A 20422-nucleotide genomic window follows, 5' to 3' on the forward strand; every position below is an offset into this window, starting at 1 on the left:
GCACTCCGAGAACCCCCATGTGCAGGGACCAAGTACGAAAGGTCATTTCTTGGTAATTCGAAATGGGGCAAAAAAAAATGCAATGGAGAAAATTATCCCTATAAGTGAGATCGGCATGCAGCCATTGAGAGTTCTCGGGCACTCAGTCAGTTATCCAATGAGAGCTGCATATAATTGATCTCCACAGTGGCCCTGAACTAGCATCGATCCTCTTCAGGCGGACGCAGATAACACATGTTATGAAGGGCTAGAAGTATTCCGGCTGCCCAATGGCGCTAAGTTTACATTATTTTTCAGTAAAACGGAAATTCCAACTTTTAGAAAGGTTTTGTATTTGGGAGTGGGCCAAAATACTTGCTTTTAATAGGCCGGGAAAGCCTCCTGTTAGCGTCTGTGGTATGGTGATACTACTATTAGAAGGCCAATGTCGCATCCAGGAAATAACCTCTTCTTATTCGTCCGGAATCTGGATCAAGGGACCCGGGAGCATCTCGAGCATAACACAAATACTGGACCAGCCCATCTTACACCGGAACCATGCTCCAGTATTCCAACAGAATCCCAAGCACCTGCTGTCATGTCGCTAGTGGAAAAATTTTATGTAAGACAATCAATTCTGGATTATATGCAGTGATATGCTAAACTATGAAGTTTCCTTTCCCAAGAACCAGTTTCCGAGCCGCCGAAACGACTTTAATTGTTCAACAAGTGTGGTTTCTGGGCTCGAAATACCTCAAGCGCGCAATCAAACGACAGCACAAGCTCAATGACAGGACCACATTCTTGATATCCTCCTGCCAGGCACTCAGAAAGTATCGCTACTTGCCCTGGGGAAAACGCAGAGCCTTGGCCAAGAACAGACGGCTGAGGAACTATGCCCACCGTATGGCAGGTGAACTCGCTGATTGTGATTTGGCTATGCTTTCCCTTCTCGCCTGGCATTTTAGCTCGAAAATGGTGCCTCTACCCCAGGGGCTTCTTCAATTCTTCGCCAACTTTGACGAGCAATTTGACACAGTGTGCCGATCCATCCACCTCAGCTACACGAAAATGTGTGAACCGGACACATTGGCAAACTTCAAGGAAAGATTGAGGGGACTATTACGGCTATTAGAACGACACGTGATCATAGGCGACGGGTTCTTGTATACCTAGGTTTGACCATCTCTTGGCCTATCCGCATCATACTAGTCAATGGGAATTAATAAAGACGGGTATATATACAATTGCCTGTCCAATCCAACTTCAAATCACTGAATCTTATACCACGCTTTCAACTGGTTTTTCGCCACTCCCATTTCCTTTGCTCTTCTCCTCCCCCCAGCTGTCAAAAACTGCCGTTGGATGAGGGGGTCAAATTGAAAGCTTTCTGTCGGTATCTAAATTGCGATGTTAGTTTGCCGTCGGTCGACGAGTTTCCTCTGCAACGCACTACCATGAATTTATCTAACCCAATGGGATGTTGATTTAGATCTTAATCACGGCCAACCGCATTGCGTCGATTATTTCTCTTTTTGCGACTGTTTTATCGTCAGTCTCGACACATAGGGCTTGCGTTTGGGTGGAAAGACTGACCACAATTGTCAAGTACAAACTCAACAGAGAAACATTCGGCGTATGGGCGGCGTCCTGGGCCCTCTCCCAAGGGAAGAGCTCTTTCTTTTATCTGGAATCCAATAGCAACCCGATAGCATCGAAGGAATTCCGGAAAATCTTTCTTCGTGATCAGACCAAGACCTTTGTGGATATCATCCCCTTCATCCCCTTCCTTTCGACAATGACTGTAGCAAGCATTTGGATCTGAAAAGAGCTTAAAACATCGCGGACAGATATAGCTCAAGCCCGTTTTTACAAGAGCCTGCATCAAGATTGCGAGCCGGCTTTCCACGTCAGGCATCTTGAAGCAAAGTGAATAGAAGCTAATAAATGAAGCTAGTTTGTTCCGAACAGGAAACAGAAGGTTGTCAGTTTGACGAAGTCTTAGTCTTTATAGGTGAGAACCGGCTCGCCAACGCATCACAGACCCAAAGTCTACTAGATGCAATTGCTGGATAGAACTAGCGGTGGGGACGCAAGCAGAATTTAATCAAGATCATAATACTAAGGCCTTCAGCCTCGACCGACGTGGCCCTTGGCTTAATTATCCTTCCAACACAGGTTCTAGAGCCGCTCTGATTCATCGGCCATATGATTCAAATTGTCTGCATGATGGCACTATCTAGGTTATGGAGAAGCTGGGCGAATCAGGAATAATCTCTACAAGCAAGGGCTCGCTAACTCCTTTGGAGGCCCCGGCTTGCAGGAGATCACGTCCAATCGAAGATTTAATCAGCTCTGTCTGCGAGGCCCAGTAGTGCTCAAACCACAACACCTGTATCAGATCCTCTCTGCCCGGGATCTTCTCCGTTTTCCTGATTTCGCGCTGCATATGGTAAACATTGGTACTTCTGCTATCTACCAGTTGTCCAAGTATGCGTATGCGCAGATTACCGACATTGAAGTCCGAACTAGATGGTTGTTTCTATTTATTATACGTTAGAGCCATGGATTGGAAGATGACTGAATGCAACAGTTCCGGGACACTGCAAGCTCGTCCAGTTCTTCTGCAGATATCAATTTGACGGAAGTTCCACGATGCGGTGCCGAACACTGATACACCACTTCTGGATCAACGGTTATTATGTTGCAGTCTTTATCAAAGATGCATCCAAACCTTGAAGGCCTTCCTGTGAGTACTGTGGAAGAGACGACCCATATCAGTTGCCTTAGGCCGCTCATCTTGAAGATGATCATACAACAATTTCCGAAAAAGCTGACCCAATCCGCCGTTCATTGCATAGTAGGTTGAATTTTCCATCATGACCAGGTAAAGAACGTTTAGTATGCACAAACAGATCATAGTCTCGTCATTGTGAGATATCAAAACCTCTCGACTTTATCTGCCATTAATTGTAGAGCTCAAGCTACTTGCAGCAGCCAAGCACCATATTTCAAGCACGAACATGCGGTCATGAATCGACCTTACGAAAGCACTAGTTTCATACTCCATCTACGTATTTTGAGTCCATTTCGCTTCCCTGGCCTTGCATATGCGGGCTTAATCGATATGGGTATCTAGTGGCCAGAGAACCAATTGGCGATGCTGCCGCGCAATTCATTGGGTGTGACAGGGGTATGGGGTCGTTAGTTTTGACAAATCAAGTCTGAAACGTAGCAACAATTGTATGCCAGAGCGATAATTCTCAAAGTATCCTCCTACTTTCTCACGTGTCCTTCATTTTTCTCACGCGTCCTCTCTTTTTCTCACGTGTCCTTCATTTTTCTCACGTGTCCTCTCTTTTTCTCACGTGTCCTTCATCTTTCTCACGTGTCCTCTCTTTTTCTCATGTGTCCTTCATTTTTCTCACGCGTCCTCGAATTTAATTTCGCCACAAGTCCTTGATTGTTGCCTTTATTGTCCGTTCTGGCTTATATTCTATTTTTTTGATCGTGAGATCTCAATTGCCGTCTTACAAGATGACAGAAAAGAGGGGATTCGACTCAGAGGGCGCTCAACTTGCCAGCAAGTCCAAAGCTGCGAGGTTCAATACCCATGTATTGAAAAAGTTACAGGCCGCTGTCACGAAAGATCCAGAGACCAACTTGGCCGAGCAATTTCCCGCAGAATATCCGCAACGTCTCATGGAAATGAGAAAACCTATCGAAAACCCACCGAGTAAGCACCACAATACCAGAATCCAGTCGCTCCTCGTTTGCATAGCTAACATCATTATGTGCCAGAGAAAACCAAGTATAATCCTCAAGGTCTTTCCAAAGCCGATGAAGACATCCGACGATCCCTTTGCCCATCAGACCCGGTTGAAATTATCTTTCCTCTTTCGGATAGGGTTGCAAAATTACTCGAGTCGGTGTCACTAACATGGGAGGATTTGCCGGTCGGACTCTCTCAAAGGCTGATTGAAGTCCTACAGAGCAGTGAAATCCTTTGGAAAGCTCCCTTCGCTCGCCAGAAAGGAGTGTTCAAATGCTCCGCAGAAATTGTTGTCAAAGCGGTTCGCAACATGGAGCACTATACTGAATACACCACTTTACAATATCTTGACCGTCATAAGCCAGATATTCCAGCACCAAAGCCTCTTGGTTTAGTGCGTATGAGTGGAATTTCTTTGATATTCATGACTCACATGCGATCTGCGCCGCTCGGGGAAGTCTGGCACACACTTGACTCTTGTCAAAAATCCTCTCTCAGCAACCAACTCAGCACGATACTGGCAGATTTGAGAACGCTTCCTTTTACAGAAGGGACTCCTCTAGGAGGAGTCGCGGGCGAAGGCTGTAGAGATCTCAGGAGGCATGTTCGAATGAGCGAGACCCCTATACTTAGCCTTGAAGATTTCGAAACATTCTTGTTCTCGAGCTCGCATCCAGGCGGCAATGTGTTCGTCAAATTTCTTCGTCAATTATCACCATCGTTCACAAACTGTTCGGGCCCTCGCATCGTTTTCACACACGGAGACATAAGGCCGGACAATATCATGGTTGAATTGGTCGGCAACAAGTACATGATTTCTGGAATACTTGACTGGGAATATAGCGGCTTCTACCCTGACTATTATGAATCTGTCCGGTGTACAAACTGCCTCGGCCCGTACGAGGATGATGACTGGTTTTTATATCTGCCAGAATGTGTCTCTCCAAATCTTTACGCTCAATGGTGGCTTCTTGATCGAGTCAGAGAAACTAGAGTTGTATGAGCAGGCGCATCGTTGAAAGTAGCTATCCGTACAATGAGACTCAGATAATTGCACCCTTTTTCTCCTTCAAAACTCTTCGCGCTTCACGATAATCTTCATCGTCCTCCTCCAGAACAAACTCATCCTCCAGCTTATCAAGGATCTCAAGCACGTAGTCCTGGCAGTCCCATTCCACCGTCTCGTTGTCCACAGGAACCGTTGACGCAACGTTTTTGATTCTCTATGTCGGCTTTGCTGATGACCCCAACGTATTCCTTGCCTAGAAAGCTCTTAGACTTTTCAGCCTTGGCCTTCACAACATTGCGCATGAAATTCGGATGTTGTCCAATGACTTCAAAGATCATTGGCACGTCTTCATCATCGACGTACAAAGCCCAATGATGGTAATTGCCGTAGCGAGGGCGATAAAACACAACGTATAGTTTGGGATTTCCCATATTGTTTAGGTGGTCCCTGGTCGGAGAGAACTTTTGTGAGCGATTGCAAAATGAAGATGATACTCCTGAATACTCACTTGATCCGGGGATAGCTATTCTGCGATAATGGCTATCCTGGCTTTAGTGGTGCTTGATACTTTGACTTGGTTACCGTCCATATTTATATGTTCGTCCTCGAGGAAAAGTACAGTTTATTTTGCTCTTCAAAATTTGATCAGTAGCTTTCCAATCAGCCCTCACCAATGAGTCGCTATACCAGGATTGGCCACTGGGGCTGAGTAATTTAGTACAGCGCTTAAGCTTAACAAATCAGATGCGCGCACAGGTCTAAGGCCGTTAAACTGGTATTGCATCCATATACAAAACCCAACTGCCAAGGGTCTGAGCGCCGCCTAGCCTAACAGCCCCAACCAATCAGTCTTACACTGACGTGGCAGCAAGTTTCTTCGAACCACATCATTAGTCACATGCTGTGTCTCTCCAGGGGTTCATCTGCCTCTCAATTTCTCATCTGCCCTCCCAATTTCTCATCTTGCCCTCTGAATTTTTCATCCGTTCTCTCAGTTTCTCATCTGCTCTCCCACTTTCTCTCTGTCTTTCCACTCATCCCTTCTCCCGGGATGTCTTTAGAAGACAATTTTCTAAAGCGAATACAAGCCACGCATCAACTTCTAGAGTCAGGTATCCGTAGCCTGGATGATGACCAAAGTGAAAATGTGGCGACATATTGCAAGCTGTTTCTCGACACTGCGCTTGTGTCCATTTCAAGTGCATCCTATTATAGGATAATAAAAGTGCGAAAGTTTCTTCGAAAAGTGAACATTCAGCTTGGCCCAACAATGCTCGTACTTTGCATGTTATCCTATGCTTATACCAAGCTATGTCGGCTTGATCTGGAGATTGTCTTCCCGGAACTTCAGCTATGGACCAAGCAGAACCCGGGGAACCAAGACCTAAAGCTTTTAGCACAGGAGGTGTACGAGCAGCATGGAATGAAGAACCTATTGGACAGCCCTGCTTGTCTTACAAGTATAACTCCCATCGTTCATTTTGTCTTTGGAGCCCGGCTGATAATCACAGATCCCCCAAAAAAGAAACGCAAGCGTTCTGTAGAGCGGCTGCGTTGTGGGAGTGCGTCCAATGTCTCTTCTCAGATTGAACGGGTAGATCCAGAGGGACACGCTCCAAGTAGTTCGTCTTCAGCAATTCCAAGCGATCCATCACGTACGTGCTCTTGTGCTACTATTACGAGGTTGCGCTAACGATATAGAAGACAGTGAAGAGATCTTACCTCTTGGCCAGATACACGATAATGTCGCATTTGGTGTAGATGACATGCCAGGCTTGCAAATATACATCCTCAAAAATCACTTGCCCCGGTCCATATTCGATCTTCGCATTGATCAGCTTGTCACTTGGGTCCAGCAATACCAATCAACTTCTTCCAATCCTCTTCAATTCGCAAACCTTGTTGACATCCTCCAAGACTATCAATCGAGATGCCCGAGTTTGCTATATGTTCAGCTTATCATCCCGTGGTACGGGCCATTACTACCATATATTGACATCAACATTGATTCTAATATGGGATGGAGTGCGAAAATCCAGCTTTCCCTCACACTAGCATATGATTTGAGTCAGTTCGTTTGTGGTTCATTAGCTCCGACGACGGAAACAGCGAACGGAGGGTTGGCCTAATAATATGATCGTTTCGCCTGGTTTTGCAGCAACAAGTACTATCCCTTTCACTTTGTCCGTCAATATGTATCTGGGGGTCTCTCCTTCCACTCTGGCAACGCCACCCGGTTGGTTTTGTTTATTTTGCTTTCGTAGTAATACGGCGCGCACATTTTCCGAAAACTGTATCTTATCGACGTCGGTCCACTGCGAGTCTAACTCCACATCTTGTCCTGTCTAGAATTATACTCAGTCAAGACCGCTGCAAGTGGCTATGAGCGTTGATGATCTACCTCCTGTTTTGCTTTCGCTTCGAGCTTAATAGGGTCGTCAGAGATGTCATTGACGGGTATGCCGAAGTCTTCGATTTCCGTCATCGGTACCGCCCCAACACAGGGAAGCACAATATGTCGTTTAGATAGATATGCCTGTTAACCGAACTCAGAGCGATAAGTTTGACATAGCCCACAACAATGTCAGAAGCATGGGAGGAACTTCATACCTGATTCAAATTTTGATAAAGGATCTGAGAAATGAGACATCAAGAATTGCTTGTCGGACAGGGAAGAAAGCAATCAATATCATTCAGGGATCAGAGTGCCCGACTTGGGTAGAAGAGTGGGGCGTTATTGCGTGGCGAAAGATATTTGGATCGCGAAAATTTTCAATCTTACGCGCACTCAAAGAGATATTCTGTGACAACGATCGTCAGAGTCAGCTTATGATATGAGTATATGTCCGCAAATTTTTGATTCGGCTTACAATCGAAAGGAGCAAATATCCGAGAATAACCACCTGTCGACGAAAATATTTTCGAAATGGATGTCGGCGGGGTAGATTGTCTAGAAGATGCGGTTATCATCACGTGACCAAAACAGTCCGGTTCAGGACAGAAACCAAAATTTGATGGAAATCGAGACATGTGGCAAAACGGTCAAATTGGTGAGGGATTGCCGAAACCCGGATAAAGGTTATTCCTAGAGGTCCCTAATCCGATCGGTCACACTCTCACATGACGTATAGGGCAACATCCCACCTTCCTTTTCATCGGGCATCCAGATCTGATTCTGACACATTGGAGGGTCCTCGATTAATTCTTCTGCGCCACTTCACGTAGATGGAGGCTTTACTTGAACAGGTGACAACAACTTTGAGGGATAAGTCTTCGTCATCACAGGTGAGTCGTTTAGGATGATCCCTTGAATAGGCTAGTAGTTTTAGTTCTAGTTCGGGTTCTGCCTGCTGTCATCTTTTGGACCTCTAGAGTAACCATACACTCCAGCTCACAGTCCAACGGTCTAGGCTTTCGGGGAACCGGAACACAGTGTCAGGGATGACGACGGAGTATTATCAGTTTGTAACTCAATCCATCCCCTGACGTTGGGGATTTGGACTGGTTTGTATCTGATAACCTGTGTTCATTAGCATGAGGAAAGAGCGGGGAGCAATACCCATATTCCTCCTGCACGGTTTGCTGGATATAACTCTGATGAAAACGCGCAAGGTCCCAAAGTCCAGAATTTGGGACCAAAACCCCGAGCCTTCGACTTCAGTTCAGGCTTGCATGTACACTCACCGACTGCGAAATGAACCTTGGATCTGAGAATAGTTTGGGGAGCTTTGGCCCTCATCACGAGCGGAGAAATCTTCGAAAAAGATCAAGCCACTAGCTTGGAATGGAGGGTGAGGAACAAGTTAACTTAGGCTCGTTCTCTATTCTCCCAGCCTGTCTAGAGCGACCTTCGCACAATCACAGCGTGTAGCTTCATATAGAATCACTAGACAAGGTGTTAGGTGTCTGATGGTCAAGCGTTTGGGCTTTTCGGCCGGCCATCAATTAAACAATCATGGCAAGAGCCAGAACGAAGGCTCCGCAGGAAGCGCACTCGGCGTCTCCTTTCCCGGCTGGGTGCATGGCTAAATTTTTCATGGCCCAAACTGATCGAAGTGTAGTTACTGAGGTGCATCTAATAGTATCTATTCCAAGGGTGGCCATGCCTTCGCAATTTGCAATGTCAAACTGGCTTCAAATTGACCACTGCCCAACGGCTAGAATCCACAGTTTAAGTTTTACTCTTGTCTTGCCGCCATGTTTGCTGGAAATCCCGTTGAACCGTAGCTGGGCAGTCTACTGACTCGATTCTATGCACTAGAAACTTTGAATAGCTGATACATCTACCCCAATAAAACATTGAGGTACGATCAAGAAGTATCTTTTCGGCGGGTGACAAGTGCGGCGTTGAGGTAGATCCAGATCATCCCGAAGCATTGGTAAATAGAACAGGTTGTAGATAGTTGGCGGTTCAGTCGGTGAATCCAGGGTAATAACAGAATATAGATCGAATGTAAGGTATAAACAGAGTAGTAACAAAGTGCATGGTCTAACACCGCCCTGTTGACTGCTGCGTAGACCAAACCGCACGTGTCAATTATCCCCCAATCGGAGACCGAATACCTCTTGTCTTGTAGAAGCCCTCACAATTGCACGGATATCATGGTTCTGCAATCATTAGTATTTTCTTTTTCCATTTTAAGCGTTCACTTATGATTCCTACTGTCTACTAGAATCGTCAAGTTATAAAACCCTACTCACTTCTCTGTTTTTAAAAAAGAGCCAAGCCTGACTAGAACCTAGGGAAGCAACAATCGGAATCCTTTCAGTAGTATCCATAGCCTACAGATTAAAACCATTTAACGGCTGTGCAATACGCTCTGACTTCGAAGATCGAAAATGCGGTATTTATCCTTTAAATGGGCGTGTAGCTAATAATTTGGGGGGGGGGATGTGTGTAGTAACCCTCGGAGGAAAAGAAGAGAAAGGAACAAAGAGGTCATAGGATCTATACTGTACAATACTCAGTGAGTAGGACCCTGAGCGCTCTCAGAAAGCGGACCCCAATTAGGCAAGTCGCGGCTGCGGCCTAAAATCCAGTACATACAGGTACGTATATACGCATATCAATTTCCAGTATTTTGTCTCTCAGAACAGTCCATACAGCCATGATACGATGTCTATTTTCATGGCACTTTCTATTACCGTACTGGGATACTGCCAAGAATATGGGTCAGGGGTAAACCAACCGTAAAAGGTATGGAGCTATGTAATATTCAAGATAGAATTGGACAGAGTAAAAAAACAACGTGATTTCGAGCGCGTCTGTACACCTCGCGCAAATCCCAGGAACGGATCATACCTCCTGGGAGCTTAAACCCTTCAAGGCTCTTGCTCGCAGACCGCCTCAGTTCCCTAATTCTTGCATATAAATACATCGATATAATCTCTAATACCACGACCGGCTCATTTAACAAGGCTTTGATAAATTTATGATAGAAGCTCATGGTATGAAAGGATTACTCTGTCTGGGAAGATTACTTGCTAACCGGCTAGGGCTAGATTCCTCCTATTTTGTCTAAAAAACAGGCACCATGATCAATACAGGAGTATCGGGTGATAAATTGGGCTCGGAAGCCAGCCCTATCGTTATAAACGAAGATGTCAACCACGACCGTGGGAAGCACCACACACCAGAGCAGGATGATTCTAATGGGGACACTGAGCCTTTGAGTACACCGAAATTTTGGTGACGGAGGCTCTCACGTTCCACAGTACAATTTCAAATCTGCACTGACAAACTCGGCTTGTGACCTTACGCCATCTCAATTGGAATATGGCCGAAGTTCCAACTTTATTTTGTCCCCTGAGCCTGTACCTGCTTCACCGCCAGGCAAGGGCAAGGGGAAAGCCCGGGCCGCCAAGTCTCCTGAAATCGAAGAAAGTATGCTTATACGAATAATTGACGAGGACTGCTCCAAAATTCGTTTTGCTAACAGGGGCCCCACAAACCAAAGATGGAAGGTGCCACCAGGAAACAGAGACACACGCGGCATCTTGTGGTCCAGTCAACTTTCCGTAGTCTGGTCAAAGTGATGAATTGTCATCTATCGCGACTAGCCAGTCGGGGAATGGTGATCATGGACCAGGTAAACGCAAAAGGGGACATGGAGGAGAGGATTATTCTGGGAATAGGCGACCAAAGCACCTGGCGAACATGGAAATAAATGGATGGATGAGCGGTGTACTCATGTAGTAGCCTTACCTTGATTAACTTCTCATTTGCAATTCCTACAGTACAGCATGGATCGAAACCAGCTACTACTGCCGGTATGTATGCTGAACTCTAGTTCCGAAAATAAGTACCACATTGAGGTCTACCAAAACGCCAAGTGTAACGGGGGATCTATCTCATACTCTGGTGATTCTGAGGATTGCTACAACGGATTGGGCAACGGCGGTGCCGGGCTTCAACTCTTGGCATTGGAGAAGGGCGGGGAGCTTGTCTTCTACGGTCAAACGGATGTTTAGATAGTGAGCAAGTCGCCAGTTTCATCCACGCAGATCAGACTGGCCTTGGCTGCAAGCCGTTGAGCGTAAACCCCGTTCCATTTAAGTTTCTGGACGCCTAGAGCTTCAGAGAGCATCTACGTCGGGCTGTGCTTTATAGAGAGCGAATGGAAGCAGAATCAAGCTAGACTATGGCCGCTTTGAAAAAGTCGTTTACAATGATTTCCCAAAGTTATGTATGGATGCGGAGAGCGAAGAATTGTGGGCTGCTGAAAATTCCATCGGCCGTTCCTCGAAATCGAGGAGAAAGAAAGGATGGTGCATGTACCTGTGGTAATTTACATTAATGCAGAGATGTGAAGCTTATGGAGCCACAGACTGAGGCGGAGTATTAATTGAGGTACAATAATAATTCAGTCACAACGTCTCTCGTCCCCACTCCTTTGGCCTTATAAACAGATTTAGTTAGTTAGTTATTTAACCAATAGAAACCTTGCGTCATTTGCCGGGAAATACTTCTACCGGAAACCGTGATCGGCTGACACCAGCCTCCCGGATCAAGCATCCACCAATCGAGACCTGTCGCGACTGTCTCAAGCTATCTCCCCCTCCGACAGATCGATGGCCGACAACAACTCCCCAGATTACAAGGCTCTCTTTCTGCAGGCGGAAAAGAGACGCAAAGAGGCCGAAGAGCAACAAAGACAGGCCGAAGAGCGACAGAAGCAGGCCGGGTTCGTGGGCTGGAGTCGCCAGCCATACGCAACCTCCATAGCACTGCCAACTACGGTATTGGGTCGCCGGCTAGCCTAGAGAGTTAAGCAAGAATGGGAGTGTCGGCGGTTTGAAGTTTCACGGTTTGGAGTTCGCGGTTTGGAGTTCGCAGTTCTGGATAGTAAGACCTCGCCTCCTCTAGGCATCTTATGCAATATTTAAGAGCTAATCATCCCCGAAATGGCCGATGTGTATTCAGGACTTGATGACTCAATCAGGGACCATCAGCATTAAGCAAGCAAGCCTGTTCCTGACAAGGGATAGGGCAGGTACGTCTTTACTTGTTGATGAGGTCCGTTGGATAATGACTGCATGATGTCTAACCCTCAAGGCCTAGAGCATACAGTAGCGTGTTAGGCAGAACAGCCGGACAACGAGAGAAGGTAAGCCTGTTCTCTCCATGGTCTCTGGTGATGTATGATTCTATATGCGTTGACAATCACGAATTGATCATCCAATTCTGGCTCTCGGACTTGACTTTTGTGTGATGCCATGAATCACATGAAAATGATTCAACTATGAAGCTTCAGGACCGATATTATGGACTGTATTGTACTAACCGAAAATATTGCGATAAGCGCCCAACCGCTCGGCAACCTCGAGGAACGAGATTATCCACATGACTTTCCCAGGTATGCTGTTAGACATACATTCCATCAGCAGGCTTCTCTCTGCCAAACTCCTTTGAAAATTTCTTATTTGATTCGGCGGCTAACTTCAAGTATTTGTAGTTCACCTGTTTGACGTCAGCCTCAGCGAGAGCGTGTGCAATTGCTGCGACGTTTTTGATCTGGTTCATGATTGGTCAGCAAGTGAGATGTTCAGTACCACTCGGACACCCACCTCTCGTCCATTCAGAGCTAAAGACTCCAATCGTCGGAGGTCGTGCTCCTCAACAATGGCAGGTCCTTGCATCGTACATGCCTTGGACAGAAAAGTTGACCAGAGATCTCTGCGAAACTCTCTCGTTAAATTCTCATACTCAATTATCAAATGGATCCGGCTGAGAATCGCGTCATCAAACTGGATACCCCGATTTGAAGTCAAGAAAAGAATTCCTTGATAATATTCCAGCTTTCGGAGGAAAATGGTCACAAGGCGATTGTGGGTATCGTGGTATGATGTACGCTGCTCCATGAACGCGTCTGCCTCATCCAAGAGAAGCACGGCATTAAAGTGTTTGGCGATTTTGAATACTGTTTCAAGTTGTTGCTCAAGCGCATTGGAATCTCCGTGGTTGACAACAAGTTCGCCTGCAGATATCTGGAAAAATCAGTGACGCCAAAATCAGCCGAGCTGGATGGTTCATACCGAATAGAGGGGGAGCTTGAAATACTCCGAGGTTGCCTCGACCGTGAAAGTCTTTCCGACTCCCGGTGGGCCACTAGCACAAGTTAGGTTGGGAAGACTTGATAGCATAGACGCTTTGCCGACATACTTCAGAAGAATGTTGAATCCTTGGCCCTTTCCATCAATTACGTCGTCGAACGGTACCGTTGGTATCATTCCTAGGCGGGTTTTCGCCAATGACAAGAGGATGGTCTTGGTCTCTGAAGGGATCTTCAGGCAGTCGAACGACTCAGGTGACCAATCCACGTCCCTAAGAGCACTAACTGCGCACTCCACTAGAATCACGTTAGCCGGACACCGAACCATTGTCAGTCGTGTCACATACAGAACATCTTCTCCTTGAAACTGAAACAGCAAACTGTTGGGCAGGCGACCAGTAAATCGGCCTCGCTCAGCTTTTGTGCATCCACACCGTTTCCTCGCATTTTCTCCTTTTCTCGCTCACGGTCCTCCATGAGCATTGCACCAATGTTAATGACTGCAATTCCATCCTTATCCTTGACCCCAATATCGCGGAGTGATGGTCGAGAGTAGTTTGGCTGCATTTCATGGAAGAATGCGGCGTCCACTGCCACTCTACTGTTGATGTTGACTTTGATAGCCTTCCCCTTGTTCATAAAGAATGCGCTGCCTTTACAGTGCCGATCGTGTAAGCCGGCCAAATCCCGAAATTTCTGACCCCTTTCGACTAGGTCTTTCCGGACTTGCTCGTGATTTGAATGGTGGTGGAGAGGGAAGGCCTCAAGGGTTTCGATCGGCTTTGATCCTCGGAACTTGGCCACTCGCAGAAAGATTCCGGCCTCGCCGAACCTGACTCCGTCATAATCAAGGAATCGGCACTCGAGATTCAACCACGTCTCGTCGTTTTGTGTCATCTCTTCGCCCCCGTCGAATACGACACATCGCGGCTCTTTTGTGCCAATGCATGTGGTATAAACATGGCAACCAGGCTTGAAAAGCGCCCAAAGAAGGTCATATGTAATATGACCGTGCTGCAACATTGATTCAAGACGCTGCAAAGTAGAAGCATATGCGTGCTTGAGGTGGTCGATGAGCAATAGGAGATGCTCCGCATGTGCCGACTCATGGTCCGAACTGCTATCCATGTTCTCCGCACATCTGTCGAGCTCTGGGAGGAAATGGAAAAGGAAATTTTGCTCGATCTAAATCCACGTCAGCGTGCTTCTTGATGATAATACTGTCTTATTTACCGATGGCTTGATCTCCATCAGGCTAACGGCCTTGATGTCGTGCAGCACGTCTCGCAGGATGTCGCGTAGGCCTTCCGACTTGATGTCTATGAATGACACTCTCTCCTTGGACGTCCGGTCTGATCATACTATTAGTAGGTTTTCGGTCCGGTATGCAAAGGTGTTACGTACCGACACGTTCACGGACAACAAATGCATACTTAGTATAGTCGTCCAGGTCATTGCTAGTCTCCGTTGGCTCGGCAATCGTGTATCTACATGCTTCTTTGTCCCAGCTAGACCAGTGTCAGCTATCTGAAAAAGTGGAAGGGGTGGTTGGCTGGTGGCTCATACGTTTCCATAACTGTTTTGAATTGGGATTTTGATGCCCATTTCTCAAACGACTTGAAATCATCCGGTGTGGTACAGATCGGACTTTCGAGATCATTCTCAGCGTTCTCTTTCTGCTCATTGCTGGCAAAACAGGACTGAATAGGCATAGCCGCCGCCAAGGGCTCAGCTGAACAACACTCATCATCGATGAGCTTCACCAGCAACTGCTTCAGGTGAACCACGTCCGGGCCTTGTTGGGAATGATCCTGGAAGACAGGAGTGTTTGCAGTTTGCGTGTTGGCAAGGTTGTGCAATACCTTTTCAAGGACTTCATAGAGCTGTTTCAGGTCCTCCACGGTAGCTTGAGGCCTAGCCAAACCATTCGTGGGGCTATTGGGCGGCGTCAAGCCCCAATGACAGGGAGGAGAAGCCTTTCTAGATGCCATGTTGTGCGATTTAACGATGAAGAGTAGTATGCTTGAAGTATTGCAAAAGACTGGAATGACTATGATGAAACAAAAGGTCAACGAGAGCCTGAGAGTTGCGCCTTCTTATATGTTTAAATTGTGGTAATCCATGTCTGTCTCACTCCATTTCGGGCATTACATCCCGTCTTCATCTCCATGCAAATTAGTTCATGCAGTACTGTGCATGAGCCTGGACGCGATTGCCACATTAGCTCCCCAATTATCTCTCATCCAGCATGGCTAGATCTACCCATGTAATAACTTCATGAAGATCCTATACTGATTTGAGTGACCATACAACCGCGTTTTCCCCACGCCACTTTGCAAAGCAACACCTAGTATATGATGTCCGTGCCTTCCAATGCCCATCACAACTTCGCATATTTGTTATTGTACGTGTGTATTGCCATGTTGTAGTCGATTTCATAAAGAAAAAATGGCAGATCCGAATGGGTATTGTACTCAAGGGATATTAGCTTATGATTGGCTTGGTAAAGTTAGGTGATATTGTGAATTCACCTAATTTATGGCTAGTATTTATACAGCCGTAATCGCTGCCACTGGAACATGACAATTGAATCTGGGATCGGCTCTAGTATTTGGCTTAATACAATTAAATTCAAGTACATTTGAAAATTCGCCTAACTTGCGTGGTTTGAACAAGTGGTTTTTTTCCCGTTTTTCTTCCCCTTTCCCCTTATTGAGAAGTGATTGCCAAAACCTCGTGCTATTATGGATACGCAATGCTTGGACAAGCTAACAAGCAAACACATGACTAGATCTCGCCATGGCCAAGAGCCCACGATGCTAAGACAGAATTACGGATGTATAATGCCACCATGTATTATAGGCCATAACACATATAATATCGTGTCAATTCATATCGCTTCTATTCAAATCTCTTGGCGAGTTTTGGGTCTGTGACTTTGGCGTTCTATACATGACTCAGGAATTGGGCGCTGCAACGTTGGGCGCAGCAAACCCCACATAGTCACATGATGAGGTTTTAAAGAGACACCCCTCACTTTTATACCTGTTTCTCTACGCTGCGTTTTAATTTACGCCCTTAGACCCGACATGGAAGGAAGCACTCTCAGAATAAGAGGAAACATTTAGGTCAGTGCCAGTGACATTTCAGAAGAGTGCAGCCCACCCACTACGATACCCTTTCGACTCAGCGATCAAACTCGCCATCAGGAACCACCGTGTCAGCACGAAACGTGTCTCAAAGATAGAAAAAGGCACGCCAAAACGATTTTAATACTGTGCATAAGTGAGTTCGCTCTGGAATTAATGACTTGGATCTCGATTTTGTGAAGGGGCATCAACTCACCATTTGCTTAACCAGGAGGTCAACTTCAACTGGCTATGGCGGCCACGTATGTGCCGATATCTGAAGATATCGCGAACGATAAGATGAAACTCTCTGTGGAAGCTGTTAAGCATGTCCGTTCTCACTGAAACTTTATTACTTTAGAAAGCGAGCTGACCTTTTTCCTCTCGTAGTTCGGAAACGATTTCGATGAATCGAAAATGGAGCTTGACAGCAGCTGGACGCCTTATACCCTACGCCTCTTCGACGGCTGGCCAACAGAGCGTTTGATTTTATTCCGCCCACCGGCGGCCTCCAAATTCTTCGATTGTATAAGGGTCAAGGACGGGTTGACAGGCGCAGTCGAATGGGAAGCACTTCGGAAAACCGGGATGTGGATGGGACTTGTACCCGTCAATCATCAAATTGAGGCAATGTTAGTCGAGCTGAGGTTGATTGGACGAAAGTAGGTTGGGGGCTTGCGTTGAAAATAACGGGTAACGACGATTCCCAACCAAATCGAATAGCATCTTCTCGCGGTATAGAAATGAGAACTGTTGCCACGCGGTCGACAATGGGGATAGTGAGGATAATGCTGTGGCGGGCTGTTGATTGGGGATGGAGCTTCAAGAGTTTGTCTAATTTGGTAGGTGGAACAAGAAATGCTCTTTCAATGACTTCCTGGGCACCTTCTGTTTGAGTATGAGCATCCCTTTATCAAGGAAATTGCAGGATCAGTTACCATCGACGTCGGGAACCTCAGTTTGCTGTGTCTGTGCCTTTTGAGAACATGAACCCGTGACTTTTTGGCCTGTTTCAACACTCTCTTGTACAGCTAGGTTATGTCAGCTGCCAGCCGTCTCTGCAAGGGTTGATTGATATACTGACCTGTCAAAAACTCTTTGAAACCAGACGATTGGCAAAGAGGTTGCTCTGTAACTAGTGTATTCAAAATTCCGTATATGTGAGGGGGCCAGGAGAGTGAATTGCCAGGCTCCAAAAATTCAACGACGAAGTCAAATGTACTTTTCTGAAGTACATTTGAATCCCAAATGCTGGGAGCAAATGCTGCTGCCCACAAAATTATTTTGTCCGGGGCAAGACCTCGTAGTCTTTCACAGCGTTCCCGGGTCAATTGCTTTCTTTTTTGAACTGTCGGAGAATCCAGCTTTGACTCCCCCGGTGGGTTGAAGAACAGCTGCATGTTTCTGACGAAGAGGACCAGACTTTTCGGTTTCTGGCTGGCCATCATTCCCAACTTGGCAGACTCTGCTTGAGAAAGCAGCTTTTGCCCTTCTGCAACAACAGCAGCTTTCCGTCTCTTTCCCAAAGCTTTTACTTCATCCGCGATGTTGTTTGCAATTTTCGCAAGATCTCGACTCGCAGTCTCCATAGCCTTGTATTCATCACCTGTGAATTGAAGCCTTCCAAATTGAATGCTTTCAATCATTGCGGTAAGTTCACAAGCGAAATTATTAAAGCGACCGGTGATGACAGTTTGGAGGTCTGATGTTGGTTGCTCGTTGGTGTGGTGGGGTCCCATTTTGTTGATTAGGTAGGCAAAGCAGAACCGCAAAGAAATCCGCTTTTTCATCGGGATTTATTGGCTTTTGTAAGTGATGAGAACTATAAATAGGTTGTTTCTTGGGACTTTTCAAAAGTCCACCCAAATCATAGCACCCAACGACAGGCTTCGATGCAGGCTGACTGCAGTTGCCCCTCGTCACGCGCATGGGCCGGGCGCGTAGCATTTGCTGGCCAAACTTTGCAACCAATGCGCGTTCACCAAGCTCGAATATCCATCGCCTAAAAGTCGGGAAATGCAATGCAGGGGGACTGAGCAGTGATATTCAATCTACTATGGGACACGCGTACAAGTGTTTTGAAAAGGGGTCCCAAGAGCGTTCAAGCCCCCAGAAATGTCCAAGAGCGGGTGGGGGGCGTGGCTTATGCCTACTATGTATGGCCAGCTATTGGAATTGAGTAACATCTACAGCAAATGCATGGTGCTTTCTAGGAGAAGATAAATGTGTGTGCTGTCGACGGTCGGGCCTATCCGTGGGTCTACAAATAATGATCTATTTCCCTCTGTGTCGCTTGTGTAGGTCTTTCTGTCCATCCATTCAACAATTATCACATCTTTGATCTCGAGCCTGTACGACAACCAACATCTTCTGCTATACTCCATGCCATTTGTCTATCTTTCGGGTGCCCACAAATTCACTATTTGAAATTACCAAGGTGGGTTATTCAAGCGGTAATTCATCGGCCAATCGCTCACGCTTCCAAGTATGTGCCAAGTCAACGTCGCGACCAAGATTTATACATGCGGTTGCAGGGTCAAAGAAGACATGAACTTCATACCTTGCAAGGATATTGGCACCCCTAAGTGCCCAGGTCGCATTCCCAACCCACTGGCATCACATAGACAGAGGGGAAAATGCGAGAGATATGACTGCCCGAACCCATAGTCGATCAGCCCCACGACCAGCATCGGAATTCGAGCTTGAGTTGACAGAGAGGTTTACGAGAAGGAGTTTGTGCGCAGTGGCCATATGTGGAGGGTCAAGGGCTCATCTCGAAGCGGCATTGAAAGGGCATTGATTATGACACGCTAGTTCAGATAGCATTGTATTTGGCTCAGTATAACCGCATGCTTTACGAGTGCATTGAAATTGTGTCATTCTCAAACTGCCAACGCTGGTCTTCAATGAGTGCCCCCAGATCAGAGTATTCTCCTGTCCAGCATCGTTGTATCACAGGTCCAGCTGCCAGTCCGTCAACCGGCGGGTACCTTTTGGAGGCAAACAGATCGTCAACCAGTTCTTGGTATTTCTCCATCTCCTCCAGAGACTTGAATGGGCCTGGGGACCTGTAGGGCCAATGGCCAGTCATTATCGTATAGTAGATGGACCCGAGACTGAAAATGTCCGTGCTTTTCGTCGATTCCGGCGGATGGCAAGGATTAAAAAATCCGGCGTCGGGGAGATGCCGGCCATCTATTTCTCCATTTGTTGACCCCCCAAAGTCACAGAGTAGAAGATCGAGTTCGTTTCCGGCGACAGTGTGTAATAAAAAGTTCTCAGGCCGAAGATCAGAGTGAATCACACCTTTCTGATGAATGTATTGGATCGCCTCCGCGGCTTGTATGCGCCATTTGATTCGTAGAGACATATCGATGCTAGCATAGTGCTGGTCGATGTAGTTCTGTAGATTTCCATCGCTTGCTTCGACAAATAACAATCCAAATGGGTCATCTGAGACGCCCTTGAACCTAGGAAGAAGTCAATCACTGTCCACAAGAAGTTAGGGGCTAACGGACTCTAATATTCTTGGATGTAGTCCTAGGATTTGCAGAAGTCGTTCTTCCACCTCAAAACTCCGCTTCATGTCTCGAACGAACCATTTATCTGCCACTGTCTTAGAATTCCACCAAGAGAATCGTGGATATTTGATGATGATACCCGGCGCCACGCGTGCAATACGGGAAGTTGAGCCTTCGCCCAAGATTTCGCCGACGAGAGGCTCGTACGGGACCGGGTCATCTTTTTCAATGTTTATGGCATCTGGTTCTTCCGTGACTGATGCTGCGTATGTATCGTCCGCCATATCTGGAGGTTGTTTTCCATTGACGGGGCTTCTACAGCACTCAACATCATCTGGCTTCTCATGATTTGGGAGACGAAGTTTAAAGAGCGAAGGTACTTTGAAGAGAACGAGATGATACAGATGATATCGCAGAACAGAGAAAAAGGCGAAACCGTGATTCCAAATGCTCGTCAACAT

The 20422-nt window shown here is 46.5% G+C and overlaps 5 protein-coding genes across 5 annotated transcripts; 1 reads left to right on the forward strand and 4 right to left on the reverse strand.

Moving 5' to 3' along the window:
• Positions 1-3516: 3516 nt before the first annotated feature.
• PGRI_000070 (uncharacterized protein) lies at positions 3517-4314 on the forward strand (the record flags this gene model as incomplete). Its single annotated transcript, XM_040787720.1, has 3 exons — positions 3517-3715; positions 3781-4145; positions 4300-4314. 3 exons carry the CDS (start codon positions 3517-3519, stop codon positions 4312-4314), a joined length of 579 nt encoding a protein of 192 aa, XP_040651492.1.
• Positions 4315-4794: 480 nt separating this feature from the next.
• Positions 4795-5191, reverse strand: PGRI_000080 (uncharacterized protein; the record flags this gene model as incomplete). Its single annotated transcript, XM_040787721.1, has 2 exons — positions 4795-4932; positions 4997-5191. The coding sequence occupies 2 exons, from the start codon at positions 5189-5191 to the stop codon at positions 4795-4797; spliced, it is 333 nt and encodes a 110-aa protein (XP_040651493.1).
• A 7433-nt stretch (positions 5192-12624) lies between these two features.
• PGRI_000090 (ATP-binding protein) lies at positions 12625-15303 on the reverse strand (the record flags this gene model as incomplete). Its single annotated transcript, XM_040787722.1, has 8 exons — positions 12625-12774; positions 12828-13247; positions 13296-13368; positions 13423-13609; positions 13660-14497; positions 14546-14664; positions 14717-14820; positions 14879-15303. The coding sequence occupies 8 exons, from the start codon at positions 15301-15303 to the stop codon at positions 12625-12627; spliced, it is 2316 nt and encodes a 771-aa protein (XP_040651494.1).
• Positions 15304-17050: 1747 nt separating this feature from the next.
• Positions 17051-18179, reverse strand: PGRI_000100 (uncharacterized protein; the record flags this gene model as incomplete). Its single annotated transcript, XM_040787723.1, has 3 exons — positions 17051-17328; positions 17379-17471; positions 17525-18179. 3 exons carry the CDS (start codon positions 18177-18179, stop codon positions 17051-17053), a joined length of 1026 nt encoding a protein of 341 aa, XP_040651495.1.
• Positions 18180-19294: 1115 nt separating this feature from the next.
• PGRI_000110 (protein kinase family protein) lies at positions 19295-20422 on the reverse strand (the record flags this gene model as incomplete). Its single annotated transcript, XM_040787724.1, has 2 exons — positions 19295-19910; positions 19959-20422. The coding sequence occupies 2 exons, from the start codon at positions 20420-20422 to the stop codon at positions 19295-19297; spliced, it is 1080 nt and encodes a 359-aa protein (XP_040651496.1).

The sequence above is a fragment of the Penicillium griseofulvum genome (genome assembly GCF_001561935.1).
Source record: "Penicillium griseofulvum strain PG3 chromosome Unknown contig_79, whole genome shotgun sequence".
Classification (NCBI taxonomy): Eukaryota; Fungi; Ascomycota; class Eurotiomycetes; order Eurotiales; family Aspergillaceae; genus Penicillium; species Penicillium griseofulvum.